Raw genomic sequence first — 22,058 nt, 5'->3', positions numbered from 1 at the left:
CCTGAACAGAAAAAGGATTCAGCAGAAAAGCTGGTGAAATTCACGTAAGGTTTTTAGCTCATATAATTAATTGTAACAATATTAATTTCCTGAAATCGAATCACAGCACAGTCACATGGGAGGTTAACATGAGGGGTAGCTAAGTGAGGGATGGGTGGACAGGCTATACAATTTGTGCAACTTTTCTTTTTTAAAAAAAAAAAAAGATTTTTTTAATTTTTATTTATGCATACAAAAGCTAAGGTGTAGGCCAGAGGTGTGGGGGGTAGCGTGGTGAAGAGGATTCACCAGAGACAGAGTGGGGAGCAGAACAGGCAGACTGACTAAAGTACACTGCTGAGGAGAGCAGCGGGGAGACAGGAGAGGTCTGCTATGCCATGTGTGTCACCTCCCTGGCCGGGGATCAGACTCAGGCTGCAGTGGCTGTGGATAGCTTCATTGTGCTGAGACCTAACCCCTTGCACCACCAGGGAGGCACTGTGCAACTTTTCTGAGTGTAAAATTACTACAAAATCAAAAGTTTTTGAAAACTATAGAAACACAGATTTACTAAGAATGACATTAAGGTCATGCTGCAGGTCATTCTGCAGATTACACATCCGATGCAGACTTTAATGTGATATAAAATTTAAGAGTATTTCTGTTCCCTGGCTTTAGAGAGCTTAACTATATCCATATTTTAAACTTTTAAATGGCTGAATCACTCATAAATAGGACTTTGTGTTCATCGCTTTGTGACTTTAACTGTCAATGGTCAGAAACATATCAATAGTATGAATTATTCTGTAGAAAAAAAAGACAACAAAGAGGAAAAGCAAACATAGGTCAAACAAGCTTAGATCATTTAATTCGTGAAAGGGGAAATGTCCCAATCTCGGGCAACCAGCTATGCAGCCAGGAAGACCACAGGGGAGCTTGGCGCCAACTATGCCTCCCATCTCCGTCAAACCATGGCTTAGCTGAAGTCTGCTGGCCACGTGTGCACAATGGAAGCAAGTGGGACAGAAGCTCCTCTGCTTCTCTGGATACCTGTTACCTGAGCCATGTTTGAAGAGACCTACACCTTTGTTTCTCTCCAGGTCTATCCAACTTTCTTTTCCCTTCTGAACACCTGATTTACTTTTCAGAAAGAGCTCCAGATCAGCCAGCCCCCTTCCTCCCAAAGGCTCTGTAACCTCTGCCCTCCCAAGGGAGGACAGCAGTGTTCCTCCCTCAGGAGCCGGAGTTTTGACAAGTTCACACCTGGCAGTGGGACAGCCTCGAAACCCTGAGAGATTCTCTGTGGCTTCCCTCAGCCTCTCAGGGACAAGGTGACTCCTCCTCAGGGCTATGATTCCTTTCCCCAAGTCTCAGATGCAGCTGAGCACCCAGGCAAGCGGTCTGCATCAGATGTGTAATCCGCAGAATGACCTGCAGCACGACCTGGTTTATCTACCCCAATCTCTTCCCAGAAAAGACTTACAAACAAGAAACATCTACCACACCTAGCACAGAACCCTCTCACATACTTCCATGAATGGCCAACATATTTTTAAGACTTATGAGCGATGTCAGAAAAGATTCAGTCCAGTTAAGCAAAGGAACACAACACTATTTTCCTCCATCTGGATTCTTCTACTTAGAGATGAAAACAGCTCAAATGCCTGATTGTTTCTCTCTTTTATTCTACTTCCTGCTGGTTTTGAGAATAATAAACATTAGTTTAGGTAGCCTTATGTGGACATCACAGTAGAATCCTCTTATGCATTCTGAAAAAAGGATTGAATATCCCTAGCAATTACGTCTCCCCAAGTACACTGTAACAATAATCTACTTTCCTCCACTCCAGGTAAACATGCTAATGTATCCAGATGATTCATTTGCAATGGTAATTAGGCTTGACACCTTATATGTTATATTGAGGAATCTAGTTTAAAAGAAAAAATTTGGTTCACTTACCGAATTAGCAATGGCATGAATGACTCTAGAAAATCCCACAGCATCATTCAGTTCCTCCTAATTAAAGTAAACAAACAGAAACTACTGACATACATCTATTTCTCATTTGCATGGAATAAAACCTAGCCCAAAATAAAAGCACTGAAATTTTACATTGAGTTACACAGATGATAAATCGATCATCCCAAACAACTGCATCTGAAAGGATCACTGAACAAACCTCTCCTCTGTTTTAGAAAGTAAGATAAGCAAGTGGCAAATTATTCGTCAGTGATTAAAATAACAGTGCCTAGGATGTCCCCACCGCTTCCCATCAGGTGTTGAAATTTCCAAGTCTACTAAGAGGACTTAAAAATGCCAACCTTAAAAGCCTGCCACCTGCTGGCTAACCTCAATACTGCACCAAGTTCCGAAGAAAGCCATATAATTGATCGAATCAAGCACGCCATCATTCTTGATTTTCTTCCTTGTCAAAATGCATTTTTATAATATGTGACACAGCACTCTGAGACGCAGGCCCACAAAATTCCTTCTCTCCCATTTTCTTGCTAACGTTGTTTAAATAGGCTCAATTTCTCTCCTCTCTTGAAACTCCTTCCTTAACTCTAAGCTCCATCCAACCACTGTCCCTTCTGTGTCTCTTCACAGTTCAGTGATTTGAAAGACTTCCCTCCTCTCACTAGCACCAACCTAATTCCCAGCTACTTGCAGCCCTCTGCTCTCAGACATCCCCCCACCTTACTGAAACTGCCCCCTCTTCACATACTCCCAAGGCTAACAAGCGCTGACGAGGACGTGGGGAAATGAGACCCCAGGTGCCCTCCCGGAGTCTACGGTGGCTACAGAAAACAAGAGGGTGGTTTCGCAATATATTAAACACAGAGCTACCATAGCATTCGGCAATTCCACTCCTGGGTGTGCACCCAAAAAAACTAAAAACAAGGATTCAGAGAGACCTGTACACCCATATTCACAGCTGCATTATTCACAATGGCTGAAAGGTAGAAGTGTCCATCCATAGATGGACGATAAAGAAAACGTGGTCTATCCATGCAATGGAAAAGTATTGAGTCTTCAAGAGAAGGAGATTGTTGTCACGTGTTGCAATATGGATGAACGTGGAGACAGTGTGCCAGTGAAATCAGCCTAATGCTTCCCTAAGTAGAAGAATCCAGATGGGGGAAATTTTATCTGATACCCCTGATAAGTCTTAAAAATATTTTGGCCATTCATGGAAATGTGTGAGAGGGTTCTGTGCTAGGGGTGGTAGATGTTTCTTGTTTGAGAAGATGTCTCTTTCTGAGGAAAGACTTCCCCTTCTGGGACAGATAAACGATGCCACGCTGCAGGTCATTCTGCAGATTACACATCCGATGCAGAACACTTGCCTGGGTGCTCAGCTGCGTCTGAGATTTGGGGAAAGGAATCATCCCCTGAGGAGGAGTCACCTTGTCCCTGAGATGCTGCAGGCTTCACCACATGAAGCATCTAGGGTAGTCAACGTCACAAGACAGAAAGTAGAATGGCGGTCACCAGGGGCTGGGAAGGGGGGAATGGAAAGCTGTGTGATGGGGACAGTTTCAGCCAGAGCGGATGGTGGAGAAAGCCATGGCCCAACGTGAATGTGAGGGACATGAAGGATCTGCGCACTAAAAAGACCTGAGATGGTAAATGTTCTGTATATTTTACCACAATTAAAACTGAAAAAATTTTAAAGAATATTTTGAACATGAAAAACTACTCCTAATGCTGAACCCAGCAGCTACACCTCAGTCCTCATCCTGGTTTCTCGAGAGTCTCAGACACTGTCAACACCCCTTTTTCCCTCTCTTCCCTTGGCTGCTGTGTCACAGTCATCTCCAGGCACATGCTTCTACTCCTGCCTGCCGGGTCAGTGCTGGTGGCCGGATCCTCCCTGCCCTCTTCTCTCCCCCCACACACCTGCAGGCGCTCTAACCCACTCCATTCCCCGCCAGCGACAAGTCTACCTTCACCTCTCGCCTGCCGTGTAGCCTGAGGAAGCTGCCCGCAAGATAACAGCCTTCCATGCCCCAAAGGCCTCTAAAATCTCCTCCTATCAAAACACAGAATGTAACATCTTTTTCCACCACACGGGAAGAGCTCCATCATAGTGCCCGGGTGACCATGCATGTATCCAAATCCACCAAATCCTAACTCACAAAGACCAAGGTGTGAGCTGCAGCTGCTCTTGGTAGAGCACTCCAGAAGGAAAGGACTGGAAACAGAAGCTTACAAGAATCTGCTATGAGGCCATCTTCCACCCACCCCACCTCTCTCCTGGGAGGCCATCAAGAGTGGCTTCTTACCGCCTCCCAGGTTCTCACGGGGCATGGGGCTAAGTGCCCATCCCCTGCAGGAAAGAGCTGCAGAGTGACCGAACATCAGCGCTCTGAGCTACAGTCCAGAACTGGCTTCTCACAACTCATGTTCTACCATGTTCAGGTTTCACACTGTCTTTTTAGGTGTGTAGGACAAGAACCACCAGCAGCCACATGTCTGACTGGTACCCTTTCACTATGAGCAATGAATTGTCTAAAGCTAAAAGTGGTTTTTATTGTACCTCTTCTAGGTGAATCAATCAGCTGTGGTCCTGCCTTACATGCATTTGATTGTGACATTCGCCCACACCCACACCTAAACCCACCCCTGTGCCCCTCAGCCTGTGGTCTCCCACCAGTATCGGTCCAGTCCACCCCATCTAAGTGAACTGACATCAGTCTACCCAGTTGCCTAAATTTCTAACTTGAGTATCTTCCTTCTCCCTCCTTTTGTCATCCAAATCCAATCACAAATTCCCAATTCTGCCTTCCACAGCAATCTCCAGATTCCACCAAAATAGCTACTAACCATTGTATTCCAGGTCACAGACATCTGCAGATAGGTTACTTCACAGCTTAACGTGTATCCCTGCCTCCAGTCTTACTCAAATTCATTCTCCACACAGCAGCCAGGCTGATGTTTCAACATCGCAAACCTGCCCATGTCACCCTAACCTGTTAAATTAAATATTCTAAACACTGTTTTAGAAAAACTAGTAACTGTACCTGAAGTTAGGGCAATTATTAGTTAAGGGGGGGTGAAGCTCAGGGACACACAATTTGAATGACACTTCAAGACTGAGTCAGTGGAGATTGGTGACTTTGTTGGCTCTGTCTAAATACTTAAGCTTAGGGCCTCCCTGGTGGTACGAGGGGCTAAGACACAACCTATGAAGCTGTCCACAGCCTCTGCAGCACGATTCCCCGGCCAGCCAGGGAGCTACCCACATGGCGCAGCAGACCTCTCCTGTCTCCCTGCTGCTCCCTTCAGCTGTGTATTTCCATCGATCTGCCTGTTCTGCTCCCCACTCTGTTCTGGTGAATCCTCTCACCCTCCACACCTCTGGCCTGTACTCCAGCTCTTGTAAGCATAAATAAATGAATCTTTAAAAAATAAATACTTAACTTCCCCTCATTCTAGTCCAGGTTTTTCTACAGATTCAATTCTTTTAAGATAGAAATCTACTCATTAAATTGAATTCAACTATGATGTAGAAATATATAGAAAGAAGTATCTATGTTGCCATTTCTCCCCCAAAGGAAACGAACATAATCACCTGTTCTTTAGCTTGTTTCTGCTGTTCTCTTCGCTTGCGCTCTTCTTCATCCACTTTGCTGATAACTATGTACCGCTCTTTCTAAAAGACATAAAGCAGATATGCAATTTTCTGGAAGCAACTTGACCCCCAAAAGTTCAGATTCTGCCACCATTAGAAATTATCACTGCATAGGCTTTAGGGGCTAAACACACTGAAATTATTTTAAAATGCCACCAAAAATTGAGTTGATGTTTTGTAAACCAAAATTTTCTTTCTGAATTTCCATGACACTTTCCTGGGCTTATTAATTCAACCCAAAAGATGTCACTTAAAAGAATCAGCAGGCTATGAGAATAAAATGCTTTCTAACATGAACACTATGAAGTTATATTGAATATGAGTTTTTAAATAGTTTTAAAATAAGATTTTGCCAACCTATGTCATTAACATAAGAAAAACATCCTGGATTTTCTGGTAACTTGTCAGGTAACTAGTGCCTTCTTTCTCACATATTAAATTTTACATTAACTCCCACAAAATCTATTACCTCAAAGTTTGAGACTTATCTTTCAACAAGATTGTTTTTTAATTTATTTCATCTCTTATTTGATTTGAGATCTGATTAAGAACAACTAAATTCTAAAATTTGCAATGGGAACCCACCATCAGTCCATCCATCACGGTTCTACCCGCTCACTGTGGGAATACATGACAACAGCTGTGTTTGTGTTTACACCCCAGATCTAAAACTTAATTTTCCTTGCTTTCATAAGGGAAGCCATTTTGTTTCAGGCAAATCATTATAGTATTCTGCCATTAAAAAAAAACAAAACATAACTAACATTTGCATACTTTCAAGTTTACAAAGCACATTAACTTCTATTTACTCTCTGGATCACCTTTAAAAAGTCCTAAGACAGTTCTAGGCCACATCATCCTGCTCCTCACCCCCAACGTATAAATGGGGAAAAATGAGGTCAACAAGGGGAAGTGGCTTGGCCCAAGCCATCCGCTCCCAAGTGCACAACTCAAGTGTAAATTTCTACTTTCACATATCAGGGAGTCATTCTATGTGTTTGACTTAAATTAGCTCTGGATAATTCTTAGGGTTACCTTTTCAGTTTCTAAAGTCTCAACATGAATGCCTTTGGGATACCTAAAGAAAGAAAATTGATATCAGTAGATGAGACAATGACAGCTAAAAACCTAAGTATTTTAAAAGCAATTATATAACTATAACTTAATTAAATCAGTAAGTTTTATTAAATCTGAAGCAAGTCTTATTACAATGACAACTTTTCAGCAAATCAATTCTGTGCTAAATATCTCCTTACCTCTGTTGTTAAACACATAGGAAAGTATCTGATTTCAAATTAATTTCTTAGGGCTTAGGTACTTTCTAAAATGTCTTCCATCATGTAAGACAGTCAACTCACCACCACACAGTCAAACCTTGCATAGTAATACCTATTTCCTAACTGAAACTTTGAAGGTCTTTTAGATTGTGTGGGGTATTTACAGAGGGAATTTCAGATGAGTGACTCTGCTGTATTTGGCAAGTTAGTTTGCATCGGCCAAGGACATGCAAGATCTAGAACCCATGAGGGTAACACGACAGGAAGGAGCTTGGTCAAACAACCACAGCTCACTTCCAGTTTCATTCAAAGTGATTTCAGTATACATGTCATTGGCGACTCTGAGAGAACAAGAATGCCAACCAAGTCAATCCCTCTGTCTACTACTGATGTTCAATTTCAGGGTTAAAGACCCACTTAAAAACACAATGAAATCAATGGAAACAGCCCCAGAAAAACACAAGCACGAAATTTTGCTTATTATTTCATGGAATTCATATACTTCCTTAAACTACCCATGGATTAACCCCAAGTTAAGAATCCCTTCAGAAAAAGGATTCACCTGAGTATTTCCTAGGTCTTAAAACTAAATCTTTATTACCTATATTCAAGAAACAAAAACATTATACATCCAAAACTTAACGGATAGGGCTTTAATGTATCCACTAAGAAGCAAAGACAAAAAAATAAATTAAGTAGGTATTCAACTCTAGGACGCAGATGGAAATGACAAGAGAATGGAGCACTGCCCAAGTTCCTGGGATGGCCAAATCACCACGAACTGCAGAATTTCAGAATGTGAAAGAGAGCATAGTTAGCTTTCAAATCCTGGGCCCCTCACAGAGCAGTTACATAGTAAAATAAACACTTACTTCCAACTCAAAGTCTGATAAATTAGTTTTCTTTGGAACCTATTTAAAAAAAAAGAAAAGGCACTGATTTTGGCTCATTAAAAGCAAATCCTAACTGCTCGAGCCCTGACTGGGAAGACAATGTTTAAAAGCCACTTCATTAGCAGTGACAGGTGATACACAAACAAAAACAGGCGGGACACCTGAGGTGGGAGAAGTCACCACTTCTCTTCCTCAAAATGTCTTTCAATGTGTTTCTAGAGGGGCCTCCCTGGTGGTGCAAAGGGTTCAGTTCAGCACAGTACTATGAAGCTGTCCACAGCCTCTGCAGCACAAGTTCAATCCCCAGCCAGGGAGCTACCCACATGGCACAGCAGACCTCCCCTGTCTGGCCCGCTGCTCCCCTCAGCAGTGTATTTCAGTAGATCTGCCTGTTCTGCTCCCCACTCTGTCTCTGGTGAATCCTCTCACCCCCCATCCCGTACCTCTGGCCTGTACCCCAGTTCTTGTGTGCATAAATAAATAAATCTTTAAAATAATAATAATAATATTATTTTTCTAGAGAGGTAGATGTTCCTGTCTAACTGAATCATTACTTGCAGTAGCTTTCTAAAGGGAGTTTACAGTAGACAGATGCATTAAAATACTTTTGTAAGCCAGTAAAAGGGAAGATGTTTAAGGTGCTGACTCCTTGGAACACTGAAGTTGCTATTGCAGAGAGAAATTAAAAGGCAGAAATGCCTGTGTGCAAATTCTTCGCCTCGGAAACCTGCATGTACTAATCACTCCTTGAGACTAAAATAATCGGGTTGCTCTTGAGCATAATTTCAAGTCAGAGCTGCATGATGGTTTTCTCCCCTCCAGGGTAGGACAAAGGCCGCATTCAATGTCTAAATGTACCACCATCCCACCGCAGTAACGCTAAAGTTAGCGCTCGAACTTTGGAACATACTTGTAATAAAAGGACTGTTTGTGAAGGTGTTTTTAAAAGACCAAATACAGCACGTACCAAAAAACATCTACCTGTCCAAAAAAAGATATGGGTAAATGTTCAGGGTAACTAACCCAGTACACGGCTCTAAGTCCAAGTTCTGATTTTCTTCACTTTGTAATAAATCTTCTATTTTCTCTCTGAGAAATCAGAATGGAATACAAACATAATAAGCAATATGAAAGTCATCAACCAACACAATCATCCTCCTCAAACGCAATCTAAATATGAACAGGACAAAGTAATTTTACCTAATCATGTTATAACTTTTTAGTTCAGTATACCTTAAAGAAGAAGACTTTATTTGGGCATATACTTTTTCTGGCTGTTGTTGATGAATCAGTGACCACTTCTCAAGGATTCATCAATACCAGTGATATAAATTTTCATTTTCTAATAAAGCAGCTATATGGAGAACTAAACTAAGCAAAGTCAGCCACTACTCCAGCAGCACCTCTGCTTGTCAGAAATGCCATGAGAGGAAGCACATGGACATGTTGCAAATATGTGGATGGGCCTGTTTTACTCTCCTGACTTCAGGGAAAACAGCTAGTGGTCACAGAGGTCACCCACTTGCTCATGGTCCCTTTCCTAGTGATACGTGGCAAGTCTCAGCACCATACACAGACCTGGGCTTACAATCAGTGATCTCACACGAGCCCAAATGAGCCTCAACCCAGCCCTGCCATGCACCGCTGCCTGCGCCTGAGCAAGCTGTTGCTACGCAGCGTGAGACCCACAAGTCTTGCCCCACGTACATCGCTTGATGTACATTTTGGTCTTCGAGAAGGAACTTACACCACTTGGTCAATGAACTTCTTCTGGTCTTCAGGAATCGTCACGGGGCACTTGGAGGTGTTGGGAGAGACGTAGGACAGGGCCCCTGCCCCGCTGGACTGTGAGCGCTTCTCATCGTATTGCTCTCTTAGCTGTCTTTCCTCCTCCTGGTTTAAATAGGGAATCCCTAGAGGTAATTTCAAAGAGAATGCATCAGCAGAAGTAACTGTTTAATATATGAAAATGTTAAACTCTAAAACACATCTAAAATACTCAGAGAAGACTTGCCATATCAGAATGTAATCTCTAAAAAAGAAGAGAAAATGCAAATGATTTTGAAATCTGTTTGCCTGTGCCTTCACTCACTCATTCATTCTTTCAACAAATATTTACTGGGCATACACTCTGTGACAGGCACCAGATCAGACATGGGGACCTAACAGTGAACAAGAGATACATTCTGCTCCATAACAGAGGGAACGATGTCAGAGAGGGTGATCAGAGGTCACTGTGAGGAAGACTCAAAGGGTAAGAATGGATCAGACATGCAAAGAGCTAGGGGGACGGTGTTTCAGGCAGAGGAACAAGTATAAATGCCCGGAGGATGGAAATGGCTTAGACTGTTTCAAAAACAGCCAAGAAGTTGATGTGGCCAGAAACAGTGAGGAGAATGGCAAACCTCGGGTTTGAGAGGCTGGATCGAGATTACACAGGTCCTTCACCGACTACAATAAGAGTTTATTTTCTTCTAAGAGCACTGGGATACCCTTAGAAGGTTTTAAACAAGATCATTACATTATCTGCCTTTAAAAGACCATTTTGACCTTATGAGAGTTGAAGTAGGGAGGTCAGTTAGCAGCAACTGTCCACTGCAATTGTCCAAGCAAGTCATAATTGTCCAGATGCAAGGTCAGCAAACCTTTTCTCAAAAGTGACAGAGTAAATGTTTTAAGCTTATGGGGCATGTGGTGATCTCAGCAGCAACCACTCAACTCTGCTCCTGTAATGCGAAAACAGTCCTCATGACAAGTAAGTGAACAGCCTGGTTGTAACACTTACTGTATCCCAATAAAACTAGATTTATGGAAAAGGCAACAGGTCATAGTTTGTTACACTTGCTTACGCTCTAAAGATGGCGCGAATGTTTTCAGAGATAGGAGAGAGAATGTGCTGATATACTGGAGGTTTGCTCAGAGGTAAAGCAAAAGAAAAGCCAAAAATGACACCTAGCTATTGGGTTTAAGCAACTGGGAAAATGGTGATTGGCCACTTATTAGTTTCCCCAGAAAACTAGTCAAAGAATAGGCCAGGGCACAAGTGATGAAAATCAAAAGCCTATCACTCAAGAGAAAGGTATTAACATATAAATGCAGGTCTCATCAGGACACACCTGACCTTAAAAGCCACAGACATGAACAAACTTGAAGAAGAATGAAATTAGAAAATCACCATTCACCAATGACAATGATCATTTTAAGCAGGAATCATCAGTGGCTGTGAAAACTAATTGGCTAAAAAAGTCATCAATAGTTAAATGAAATTAATGCCTCTGAAATGTACACTCAAAAATGGTTAAGATGGTAATTTGTATGTGTATTGTAAGAGTTACCATCAGCAGTAACGGGACATGGGGACATCATGGTCTCCTGACGGTATCTGGAGAAGCTCACACACTCATTTGTCATATTCCTGTCCAAATGAGTGAGGGCATTTGGGCTTATTTGAGGATATCAGGAAAGGCAATTTACAAAGTGACTGGCCTCTGCTATGCAAAAAAGTCAAGACATTAATAAGATTGTTATCTTATGACAATTAACAGATTGTAAAGACAATCTGTCCAAAGACAGATTGGACATCAGTGGTGGGTGTGGGGTGATATACTCAGTTGTGGAGGTGAGACACTGTACAGCTGAAAAGTACACAATGTTCCAAATGAATGTTACCTCAATTTTTTAAAAAGGAAAGAAAAAAATAACGAACTAGAAGAAAGAAAAGGAAATCAAAGACAAGCTAAGAAACTTCTGAATTTTTATAAGCAACATGATATGACAACTAAAGGCAAGGTGTGGTCCTGCAATGAACCAGACCAGGGGGATTTTCTTTTACTCTAAGGAGCAAAACTAACATCAGGTTTGTAAATGAGGTGACTGCACTGTAGCAGCATCAATTCTTCAACTGGATGACTGAGCTGTGGTAGAGTGTAAGAGAATGCTCTTGTTTTTAGGACATATACTGAAGTAGTCAGGGACAAAGGGACATCAAGTCTATGATTCTAAAATGGTTGAGGAGAAAAATCACACACACACACACACACACACACACACACACACACACGTATGTAAAGAAAGAGTGACAAGGTGAGCCCAGTACAAGGCCAGCACTTGGTGAAGCAGAGGGAGGGGATCCAGAAGTCCTTTGTGCAGCAACAATTATGGAAGCTTGAAGTGATATCCAAGCACAAATTTTAAAATAAAAATAAGCAAGGTGAAATCATCTAAGACCAACCAGGAAAAGGAATTCTTAGAAGCTGGTGAGGCAGGAAGAACATGTCAGGAGACAGAGGAGTCAAGAGTAGGTGGGATGGAAAGCAGGAGTATGAAGAGTCCAGAAGGCACCAGGGGATAATCAACTGCATCAAATTCTATCAAAAGGTGGGATGAGGACAAAGAGGGGGCCACTGGGTGTAAGAACAAAGCAAGCCGCCCAGTCCCTGTCAACAGAAGGGAGTCCAGGTGGAGCGGGAGAAGCATAACCTGGAGGGGAAGAGGAAGAAACAGGCCAAGTGCAATGGAGGGAGAGAAATCAAGGGAAGGAATGAAGAACAGTGATGGACCATGTGGGTTAGGAGAGGTGTCAAGACAGAGAAGGGGAAGGTAACAGATTGAAAAAGCAATCAAGGTCAACAGACTGCTATGGTGAGGTACTAGGGTAAGTAAATGAGCAAAAAAGGCAGCCCATGGACTAGGTTAAGAAGCTCTGTACTTAACCCATGTTAGTAAAGACTGGTGGGAATGATCCAGTAAAGAAGAGGAAATAATGCAGGACAGAAGGCACAGTGGAGAGCCAGCGCTTGACATGGAGACAGTGACTCCTCTTTACTATAAAGGAAAGAAGCAAAAAGACTGGGCCCAGATGGGGTAGATTTGTGGATCTGGGGGTGAGAACACGAAGCAGCTCCTCTCTGTGGGCTTCTGTTTCTGCTGGAAAGATAAGGTCATCGGCTGGGGTGGGAGGTTTGGAGAAAGAAGTGGTTAAAAAAAGACATGTAAGAGAATTGGAAAGGGAATTTCTGAGTCATAAAGTAGGATTTTTGAGCATGACTGTGTGCTTATTTGAAGCTTATGGCCATGAACTTAGAATGACAAATTAGCTCAGCTGTGCCATGTTTTCCAGCAATATTCAGGTGCTCAGACACAGAGACCGGGGTGTGGTCAGAACATCCAGGGTTGGGATCTGCCAGGTCAAATGCAATGGAGGGAGAGAAAGCAAGGGAAGGAAGGAAGAACAGTGATGGACCATGTGGGTTAGGAGAGGTGTCAAGACAGAGAAGGGGAAAGTAACAGAGTAAAAAAGCAATCAAGGTCAACAGACTGCTGCGGTGAGGTACTAGGGTAAGTAAATGAGAAGTACAAGAAGTCGTGGTCTCAGAAACGCTGACGTGCAGGGGTGACAAGAAGCACAATGCTACCAATGGTGGAAACACTCAGGGAGGCAGAAGCAGAGCCTGGTTACTGCCTGGTCAAGAAACAGATGAGACAGCACATCCGCTGGTCATGCCGGCAGACATCATCTATAATAAGGAGACAGAAAGGATCAGAGAGAAAGAAGCCAAAGCTAAGGCTGTCAGGGAATGCAGGTCTATGAGGTCAGCAGAGAGAGAGGGACACAGCCGTGGGAGCTCTGGTTTCTGTAGAAGACGAAATTCAAGTGGGTTGAAAGTGGCACAGGAAAACAAGGATGCCTACCCCTGCCTGGGGGCGATAGAGAGGTAAAAGCACCTGCATGTCAGAGGGTTGCAGGGGGGACATAACAAGGGGAGTCACCTGGCCACTTCAGATAAGAAAGTCTAAGGCACTTCTGAGAAGACCACCAGAAGAAAGGGCCTGGCACTGACGGAGCCTGAGTGGGAAGATTTGGTCAGGAAAAGTAGTCCTGGATCAGGTTTCAAAAGTATCAACAACAGCCTTGGGATAAGAGTCCTGGTCCTAACAGATGACCTCAGAGTGCCCATCCGGTGGTGACTAAAATATCCCAAGACAATAAGAATGAGGTGCACTCCAATTGGGCAGTTTCTCTTTTAGTTTTTTAAGAAAAAAAAAAAAAAAACCATCAGGAAACTAAGCATCTGAGTTTGCCTGAACCAGTTCCTTCAAAAACTTTGCACTTATTCCAAAGGAGTTCCCTAAATAAATTTAGAGTGCACATTTATAATGGTTTAGAGTCAAGTATGTGCCAAAGAAAAAAACATTCTTTTCTAATACCCAAATTGTGTCACCCATATGGTTCACCGACTATCTTAAGCAGTTTTGGCTTCAAACATTCTTTTCTAGTATTTCCCAAAATCACAATTATCCATAGAAATTAAGAGGCAGGGCCTCCCCTGGTGGCGCAGGCAGTTGAGCTCAGAGCTGTGCAGCTGTCTGCAGCCTCTGCAGTGCCGATTCAATCCCAGCTGGCCAGCGAGGGTCCCACATGGCGCAGCAGACCTCTCCTGTCTCTCCCACTGCTCCCCTCAGCAGTGTATTTTGTCACTCTGCCTGTTCTGTTCCCCACTGACTCTGGTGAATCCTCTCACCCTCCCATGCATCTGGCCTGTACCCCGGTTCTTGTATAAATAAATAAATAAATCTTTAAAAAAAAAAAAAAGAAATTAAGAGGTAGCACCACTAAAGCAAGAAAACAATATGGCCTGCGGCAGGGGTTCTGGCCTCACCAAAAGACCATACCAAGGGAAAGACCATTTATTTGAAGCCTATGTTCTAGTTCTTTCATTGAGAAAAAAAAATTTCTACCTTACCTCACTCAATAATTTTATATTCACCAAGGAAAATACAATGTATGAGAATAATTACTCTAAAAAGCAGTTATCGACCTTATAAGGCCATAGGCTGAATATCATTGGAAAAATTGAAGGCTTTCCCAAACACTTTTCAGGAAGTAAAGGAAGGAAATCCAGTCTGGCATGCACTACTGCACTAATGTCTAGTATTCATTCATCAAACAGTCAACACTCACCTCCTTGATACAGCCCCACACACAGGGGCTATGAAAGGGGAGAGCACAGTCTCCTTCCTCAGGGAGTTCACCAGACCCACACCAGCAATTAGTCTGCCCAATGAGTGTGGCTCTGTCTATGTAGACTTTTTCACCCATGAGAAACTGAGCCACTGTGCAATGATAAAACAAGCAGCAGCCGGAAAGGGAGCTTTTCATGACCGTGTCACTAGAATACCCTAACTTTTAAAGTTCACTGCCACTTGCTTCACTGAGAGAAAACAGGGAAGCATATCCCTCAGGTGGCCCTTGAGGCAACTAAGTCACCCCAGTGGTGGAATAAAGTCCAGTAAATTCAGGAGCTTAAGAGGCCTCATTAGAACTCAAAGAAGTAGCTTCTACTCTCCAGTTCACAGCTGGCTAAGCTTTAAGAGAATTTTTTAAAACGCTAAAGGATGCTGGAACTCTGAGATTCTGTCTCAGGTGGCAGGCACAAAAAGAATTCTCAACCAAATCCAGATTTACAAACTTCAAAGTCAAGTCACAGATAATCTTACCATTGTGAAAAACTTTATTAAAATCAAATCCTTGGCTTGCTAGAAAGTCGATGCTGGAGCTCTGAAACAAGAGTAAACAGAACAAACATTTCGGTGATGGTCGTGGCAGTGGCAGGTATGTGCAGTGAAGCGGACAAGTAACTCAGGCGAATAATCAAAGGCGAACAGACAAGGGAGCACCAGCGACCTGTGAGGGGGAAAGGATTCTACCCCCAAGCTGCCAAATAGACCATTAATTCACGGAAACCCTCTGGGGGCCTTTCTTTAAAACTTAAAATACCAATCTCCTTTGTCTCACAATATTTAAGAAAAGTCCACTGGGTGAGCAGCTATTCTCCCAACAGACAGAGAAATTCCTGATCTCTTTACTGATTAGACTAAAAATAAAAAATGTATTATATAAACCACCCCAGGTTCAAGTTTAAGGTGGCTCTCACGGGCAAGTTAAGAGACAGCAAAATCCACCTCAAATCAGAGTCTAAGAACCCAAGATCTTAGCTGGATGTTCTTTATATTCAGGATCAACACAGAGAAAAGTTCTGGTAACAAGAATTACTCATTAAACACATCTAATACCTAGGGGGATTTGAAATGTTGCGGTAAACTTCAAAACAAGTAAACGAGAATGGCAAAGTCATAAAGTTTTTACCCAACCTGACTGAAGAGAGGGACTCACTACTGTAGCTGCTCTGATTTTCTTCCTGTTTTACATCAGAACATCTGAGGGAAACACACAGAAGTCCTCTTAGCCTGGGCCCTCACAGAACCACCTCTCCTGAACGGTCCTCGGACATGATACCTCCAGCCTAGCCTGGGGGACAGGGTACAGTCTCACCAGACTCAAGCCAGTATTCATAAATGTGCTGAAGTGTCTAGACTGAGAGAAGCTAGGCTTGTGGGGTTCCTCCGTGTGTTCTCCCCTTTTCTTAGTTGATTGGAGGCTCAGAGACAAATAGCTGAGACTTTCTTTGGCACAATCCTGTGTTCTAATCATACCAGAGTGATCATACCCTCATTTTTCTTTTCTTCCAATCTGTTTACTCATTTTTCAAATGTTAATCTTGAAAAATTTAACTGTCTAGAAGGTTTAATCCTCAGCTAAAAGGTAAAAACTGTATGTATCTTTATTCTCCAACACAAATTCCCTTTAAAAAGCAGTAGAATATCAAAAGGCAACCTTAACACAGACACACACACAAACCTGGGTGCATTATTTTCTATCACTCCAGGTTGTCAAGGGTTTAAAACAACCAACCTTCCCCTCCCATGCTGCTCGTCTTCCCTTTTTATACTTTTCTGACTTGGACCCCAAGACCCTTTCCCGTCCACCAGGCCAGAGTATAATTCTGAGCACCTCAACATTTCACCATGGACAGAGAAACAAAAGGATCCTGGAAAGCCCCTGTGTCCCTCCTGTCACTAGACCTCCCAAAAATCCTAATTTCCATCATTTTCTTAAACCCAGAGTCAAAGATTCATCTATTCCCCTTGTGAAGCTCTCTATTTTCCACTCAGCACCCTCTGGGTTGCACATTTCCACACTGTCTCATCAGCAAATCACAAAAGAAAGAAAACTCAATTATGCTACTAACCTGACAAACGAATTTGACATCTGGTGAGGATCTATTGAAGGGTTTCGGGAAAACGTAGAAGTTAAATGACTTTGTTATATACCTGAGTAAATAAGATCAAGGAGACTTAGAGGGTGATGTTATGCCATAACAACCACAACAAAATACCATCCATTTGTTAAGAAACCTACTTTGAATCTGTGTAGTCATATTTAAAAGTGCAAAGGCCAAACTGAAACAGCAAAAAGTCCATGGAATGCTGGAAAAAGGAAATAAAACATCTGTCAAAACAGTGTATATTAAATTCGAGCAACAGTGTTCTCAGTTAAGTGGATTTTTTTGTTTTTTCTTTTTCTTTTTTTTTTACTTTGTGTAGAACTGGGGTATAGGCCAGAGGTGCGTGGGGGGTTTGGGGGGGTGGTGGTGAGGGGATTCACCAGAGACAGAGTGGGGAGCAGAACAGGCAGATTTACTGAAATACACTGTTAAGGGGAGCAGTGGGCGAGACAGGAGAGGTCTGCTGTGCCATGTAGTTCAGTTCCCTGGCCTGGGATCGAACTCAGGCCAAAGCAGTAATAACACTGAGACTTAACCCCTAGACCACCAGAGAAGCCCCAAGGTGGCCCTTTTTGATTGCTCACTGTGACTTGGGCAGATTACTTCCAAAAATAACAGATTGTATATTGTGTATCAGAAGCATTATTAATTTATATGCGTCTCTTAATATTTTCCCAATTAAGTATTTAGCCACCCTCCAGAGCATCCTATTAGGCCTATTTCCAAATGTTAAAATAACTACACCTTCTCAACAATCAAATTAAAGTAAAATTACTAAATCTTCCCAAAAACGTTTTGCAGCAAACACTCACCTTTTTAAGCTTCTGATATCTTTCTTCTGGAGTGTCAAAACCATTTGTTAATGTGGTAACTGAAGGGCCATCACTGATACCTAGATTTTAAGAAGTTTTTGATTTATTAATAAATGCTAATGGAAAAATGTCAACCAAATATTCACTGGCTCTACAATTTCATACTCCTATGAATTAAGGTTAATTGGCAGTGCTCCTTACTTCTTTGAAATTAGCATTAATCTCACTGGCCATCAAGTTAAACCCTACAAGAATGAATACAGAGAAATGAGTAATTCAACTTGAGAATGGGCAGTTCCAGTGTCTACAATAGATTTCCAAACATTGTAATGACATGAGAAAACAATCTTGGACATTGAATAATGGAATTCTTTCAAAAGAATCCCAAAGTACACAGTTGTGAGAACACTGTATGGGTCAACAGTTTGGAGTAACATCTAAACAACCAAAGTATTTTCAAAGTCAATTTGAAATTATTTCTGTTGAAAACTTAGCTTCTGAGGGAAGTGACTCCAACTAGAAACCACACGGTTAAAGTCAAGGATCGACTTTACCCCAAGCAGGGATTCCTTTAGAAGGAGCTAAAGAGTTTTTTACAAGTGTAAAATCAGGAAGCAAAAGTTGGATACCTATCTCAAAGGAAGCCAACTGCTCATACAGTTCATACAATTTAAAATTACTCTTTATGCCAAAGAAAAAAATAGGGAAAAAACTTGCGATTTTAAGTGCTGCTAAAGTATTAAACGCACATACACATCCCCGCCAAAGTAGAAAATGAACACTTCCAAAAATGCATAATGGCACATTCTCATTTACCTGCAAAAACATGACCCTAAAGTCAGTCACCAAAGGACCATTTAGGCTCAGAGTAATCAAATGCATAAACAGAATTAGGCTGTGAGAAGCTGGAGAAGGGAGGGAAGGGGAGCTCCTGCAGGGAGATTCAGTTTGGGAAGATGAAAAAGTTCTGCAAGTGGATGGCGGAGGTGGCTGTATGATGCTGTCAATGTGCTTAATGCCACTGAACCAAACTATAAACTCACTTGAAAACAGTGAAGCAAGGGGCCTCCCTGGTGGCGCAGGCAGTTGAACACCGCACTGGGAAGCTGTCCACAGCCTCTGCAGGGCCAGCTCAATCCCTGCCAGCCGTGAGATACCCACATGGCATGGCAGACCTCTCCTGTCTCGAGGGCAGCGCCCCTCAGCAGTGTATTTCAGTCAATCTGCCTGTTCTGTTTCCCTCTCTGTCTCTGGTGAATCCTCTCACCCTCCCGCGCATCTGGCCTGTACCCCGGTTCTTGTGTAAATAAATAAAGCTTTAAATAAATAAATAATTTAAAAAAAAAAGAAAATCGTGAAACGGGTCCATTTCACGTCATGTATCATTTCACCACACACACAAAAGACTGACCCTCAAGCTTTCCTACTGCAAACATGTCAAACTAGAGCAGCACCAAAACCATAATCTCTGTCTTCAACCTCAGAACTGAACCCATCACACACCCACAGCATTTCTCCCCGACCTCTGCAAGGTTTAAAAGGAAGTGAGGCATCTGGGCAGGTCGCCCGCCCAAGGCGACAGAGGGAGGAGTGGCCAGCAGACACTGGGGGGATTAGGGGGTCAGAAGAGCCGTGGCCATGCATTGCACGAGGGGTACCTGAAAACTCCCCATCGATGGCGAAGAAGTCCGCCTCCTCTATGGCCTGGTACACTTTGTGAAGATTACTCTTAAAATCTGCGGAGAAACCGAGAAGAGGCTTAGAACCCGTAGCCTGGCTTCCTGCCCACAGGGGCCTCAGCTGAGCGGGGAAAGATGGGGCTGAGCACAAGTCCTGGGGGGCCGCCCAGAGGGCAGGGACTCAAGTCCCGGGGTGTCCGGCCGGCCGGGTGGGGGGACAAGCCCTGAAGGTGCACGGATCGGCGGTGACAAGGCCCGAGAGGGTGTTCGAGCAGGCGGAGGACGGGCTCCCTAGGGGTGCACGGGCCAGAAGGGGGCAGGTCTCCCGGGGGGCTTCGGGGAGGCGACCCCCCAAGGAGCTGCCTCAGCCCCAGGCCCAGCTGAGCACAGGGGCCGTGGATGGGGCCTAACAGGCCGGGTGAGGGGAGTCTGGGGTTGCCTGGGGGGTGCACGCACTGCTTCTGATTATCTCCATGCTGCGAGCGGCCGCACCCCCGGCCCCGCGCGGGCCGCCTCCGCCGTTCCACGCGCAGAGTCCGGCCGCGGCTGGGGGACAGCGGCGGGGACCGCGGCGGCGAGTGCCGGAAACAGCGCCGCCAGCGCGCGGCTCGTGCGCCTGCGTCAGCCGCGGGGGCGGGGCCAGGGCGGGGCGGGGCCAGGGCGGGGCGGGGTCAGGGCGGAGCCAGTGAGGGGCGGAGCTAGGAGAGGGGTAGGTCCCCCGGCCTCGGGGGCGTGGCCTGGCTCGCAAGCTGTAAAGCAGCGAGGACTTGGGGCATGGCTTGCAAGAAGCAGGCCTGATCTGATACCCAATCAGTGAACGAGTATTTCCTGGCTTCCTATTATGGGCCAGGCACTTTGAATGAGATGGGGAGACAGTGATGAAAACACCAGGCAAGCTTGCTGCCCCCTTTGGAGCTTAACAGGGAGGGAGAAAGAAAAGGAAGGCAGGAATCTAACTTGGCACATGCAAAAATAGTGAGTAGGGGGAGCTCCCTGGTGGCGCAAGGGGTTAGCCACAGGCTCTGCAGCACGAGTTCGATCCCCTGCCGGGCAGAGAGCAACCTACATGGTGCAGCAGACCTCTCCTGTCTCACCTGCTGCTCCCCTCAGCAGTGTACTTTGGTCAATCTGCCTGTTTTGTTACCCACTCTGTCTCTGGTGAATCGTCTCACCCCCACACCTCTGGCCTGTACCCCAGCTCTTGTATGCATAAATAAATAAATCTTTAAAAAAAATAATGACTAGGGAAGGAAGAACAGTGGCTGCAGTAACAATGGGAGGAAGGGTTACTTGGAGACTTGATGGGGAAAGCAGAGCTGAGATATTGATCTACTGCACTGGCCCCTGGGAATATTGTGGTGGTCTTGCTTAAAGGAGTTTCAATTTGGTTTGAGGTTTGCCCCCATCCTGCAACTGTGTTGACACTGAGTAGTCCTCTAACCATGGGTTCAATCAATGAATTCACTTGGTCTTTTGCCAAAATTGAGTATGGTTGGTTGGTTAGAAGACCAACTTTCAAAGGCTGGCTCCACCGTTCACTGTTCTGGAACATAATGTGCCCTTCCTAAACCTCAAATTCCACCCAGTGAATGGAACTGTGTGGCAATCAGTGGTGATTATGCATGCGAATTATACAAGTAAATGTGTAATTAGAGTTCTGGCTTGATATTCCATTTCTCTGCATTCACACCTTTTGGGCTTAAGAGAACTGCAATTTGAGCACAAAGCACTTGCGTTTTTTGAAAAGAAGATTACCACATCCCCCCCCCCAAAAGGAATTAATTGCACTAAAGAACAAATCAGTTTGGCCATGTTTTTCCCACCAGGTCCCATGAGTCCACTCTCTTTGTCTCATGAGTAGAAATTTACATAGAGGTAAGTATGCCCACTATCCCAAGGGTGGGCAACAGAGAGTGAATGTAGATTCCAGAATAAAGAGAGAATGGAGAGAGGAAACCAATATAACATGTATTCCTTTAAAAAAGAGAGATAACAGGTCCAAAATGGAGTCATTTGTGCTAAGCCCCATATCACCAAAGCTAACTTAACTATAGTTTCAGCCTATCTCAGAAATGTAATCTTGAACCAACGAATTTGGAATCACCTGATCAGCTTCAGTGAAGTAAGCTGCCTACCTGGCCCCTGCCATCCTTGCTACCAACAATTTGTTCTTTCCTTGTCCCACGCTTGTCTGCCAATAAATACTTGTAACTATGTACAGCTCCCTAGAGCAACTTTCTGTTTGCTATATGGAATGCTACCCAATTCATGAATGATTAAATAAAACGAATAAAATCTTAAGAATTTGCTCAGTTGAATTTTGGGGTTTGTTTTAATCACAAGTAGTCAAACCTCAAGCTTGAAATGTCTCTCTGCCTTGTTCTTTCAACTTAAAAGTCTAATTTAGTAAGTACTATCCACATGTGGCCACAATGTTAAGTAATTTAAATTAAACAATTATCAAAACTTATTGCAGAACTACAATAATCAAAACAGTGTGGTACTGGCACAAAGAAAGACAAAGAGACAAATACAATAGAGGGTCAAAAAAACAGCTTTTGTATATGCTAAAATGATTTGCAATGATGATACCATGATCATTCAATAGGTTTAAGATAGTTGTCTCCAGCCTCCCTGGTGATGGAAGGGGTTAAGCAC

General features: G+C 43.6%; 1 protein-coding gene across 2 annotated transcripts in view; it reads right to left on the bottom strand.

The window, feature by feature from the left end:
* Positions 1-19,875, bottom strand: part of PARN (poly(A)-specific ribonuclease) — a gene marked incomplete at both ends in the record, with an annotated part of 137,131 nt that extends 117,256 nt beyond the window's left edge. Inside the window, 12 exons of one of the 2 annotated variants that reach the window (XM_084250657.1) lie at positions 1,939-1,995; positions 5,555-5,635; positions 6,650-6,692; positions 7,764-7,802; positions 8,808-8,873; positions 9,532-9,697; positions 15,282-15,342; positions 16,874-16,955; positions 17,044-17,111; positions 17,722-17,801; positions 19,380-19,457; positions 19,857-19,875. In XM_084250657.1, the coding sequence (XP_084106783.1) occupies positions 1,939-1,995; positions 5,555-5,635; positions 6,650-6,692; positions 7,764-7,802; positions 8,808-8,873; positions 9,532-9,697; positions 15,282-15,342; positions 16,874-16,955; positions 17,044-17,111; positions 17,722-17,801; positions 19,380-19,457; positions 19,857-19,875 (840 nt within the window). The remainder of the gene's footprint in view (positions 1-1,938; positions 1,996-5,554; positions 5,636-6,649; positions 6,693-7,763; positions 7,803-8,807; positions 8,874-9,531; positions 9,698-15,281; positions 15,343-16,873; positions 16,956-17,043; positions 17,112-17,721; positions 17,802-19,379; positions 19,458-19,856) is intronic. The other variant, XM_084250658.1, reaches the window with a different exon arrangement.
* Between the last annotated feature and the right edge of the window lie 2,183 nt (positions 19,876-22,058).

Source organism: Talpa europaea (assembly GCF_964194135.1).
Source record: "Talpa europaea genome assembly, chromosome: 12".
NCBI lineage: Eukaryota > Metazoa > Chordata > Mammalia > Eulipotyphla > Talpidae > Talpa > Talpa europaea.
This window is presented reverse-complemented; position numbering and strand designations above follow the sequence as displayed.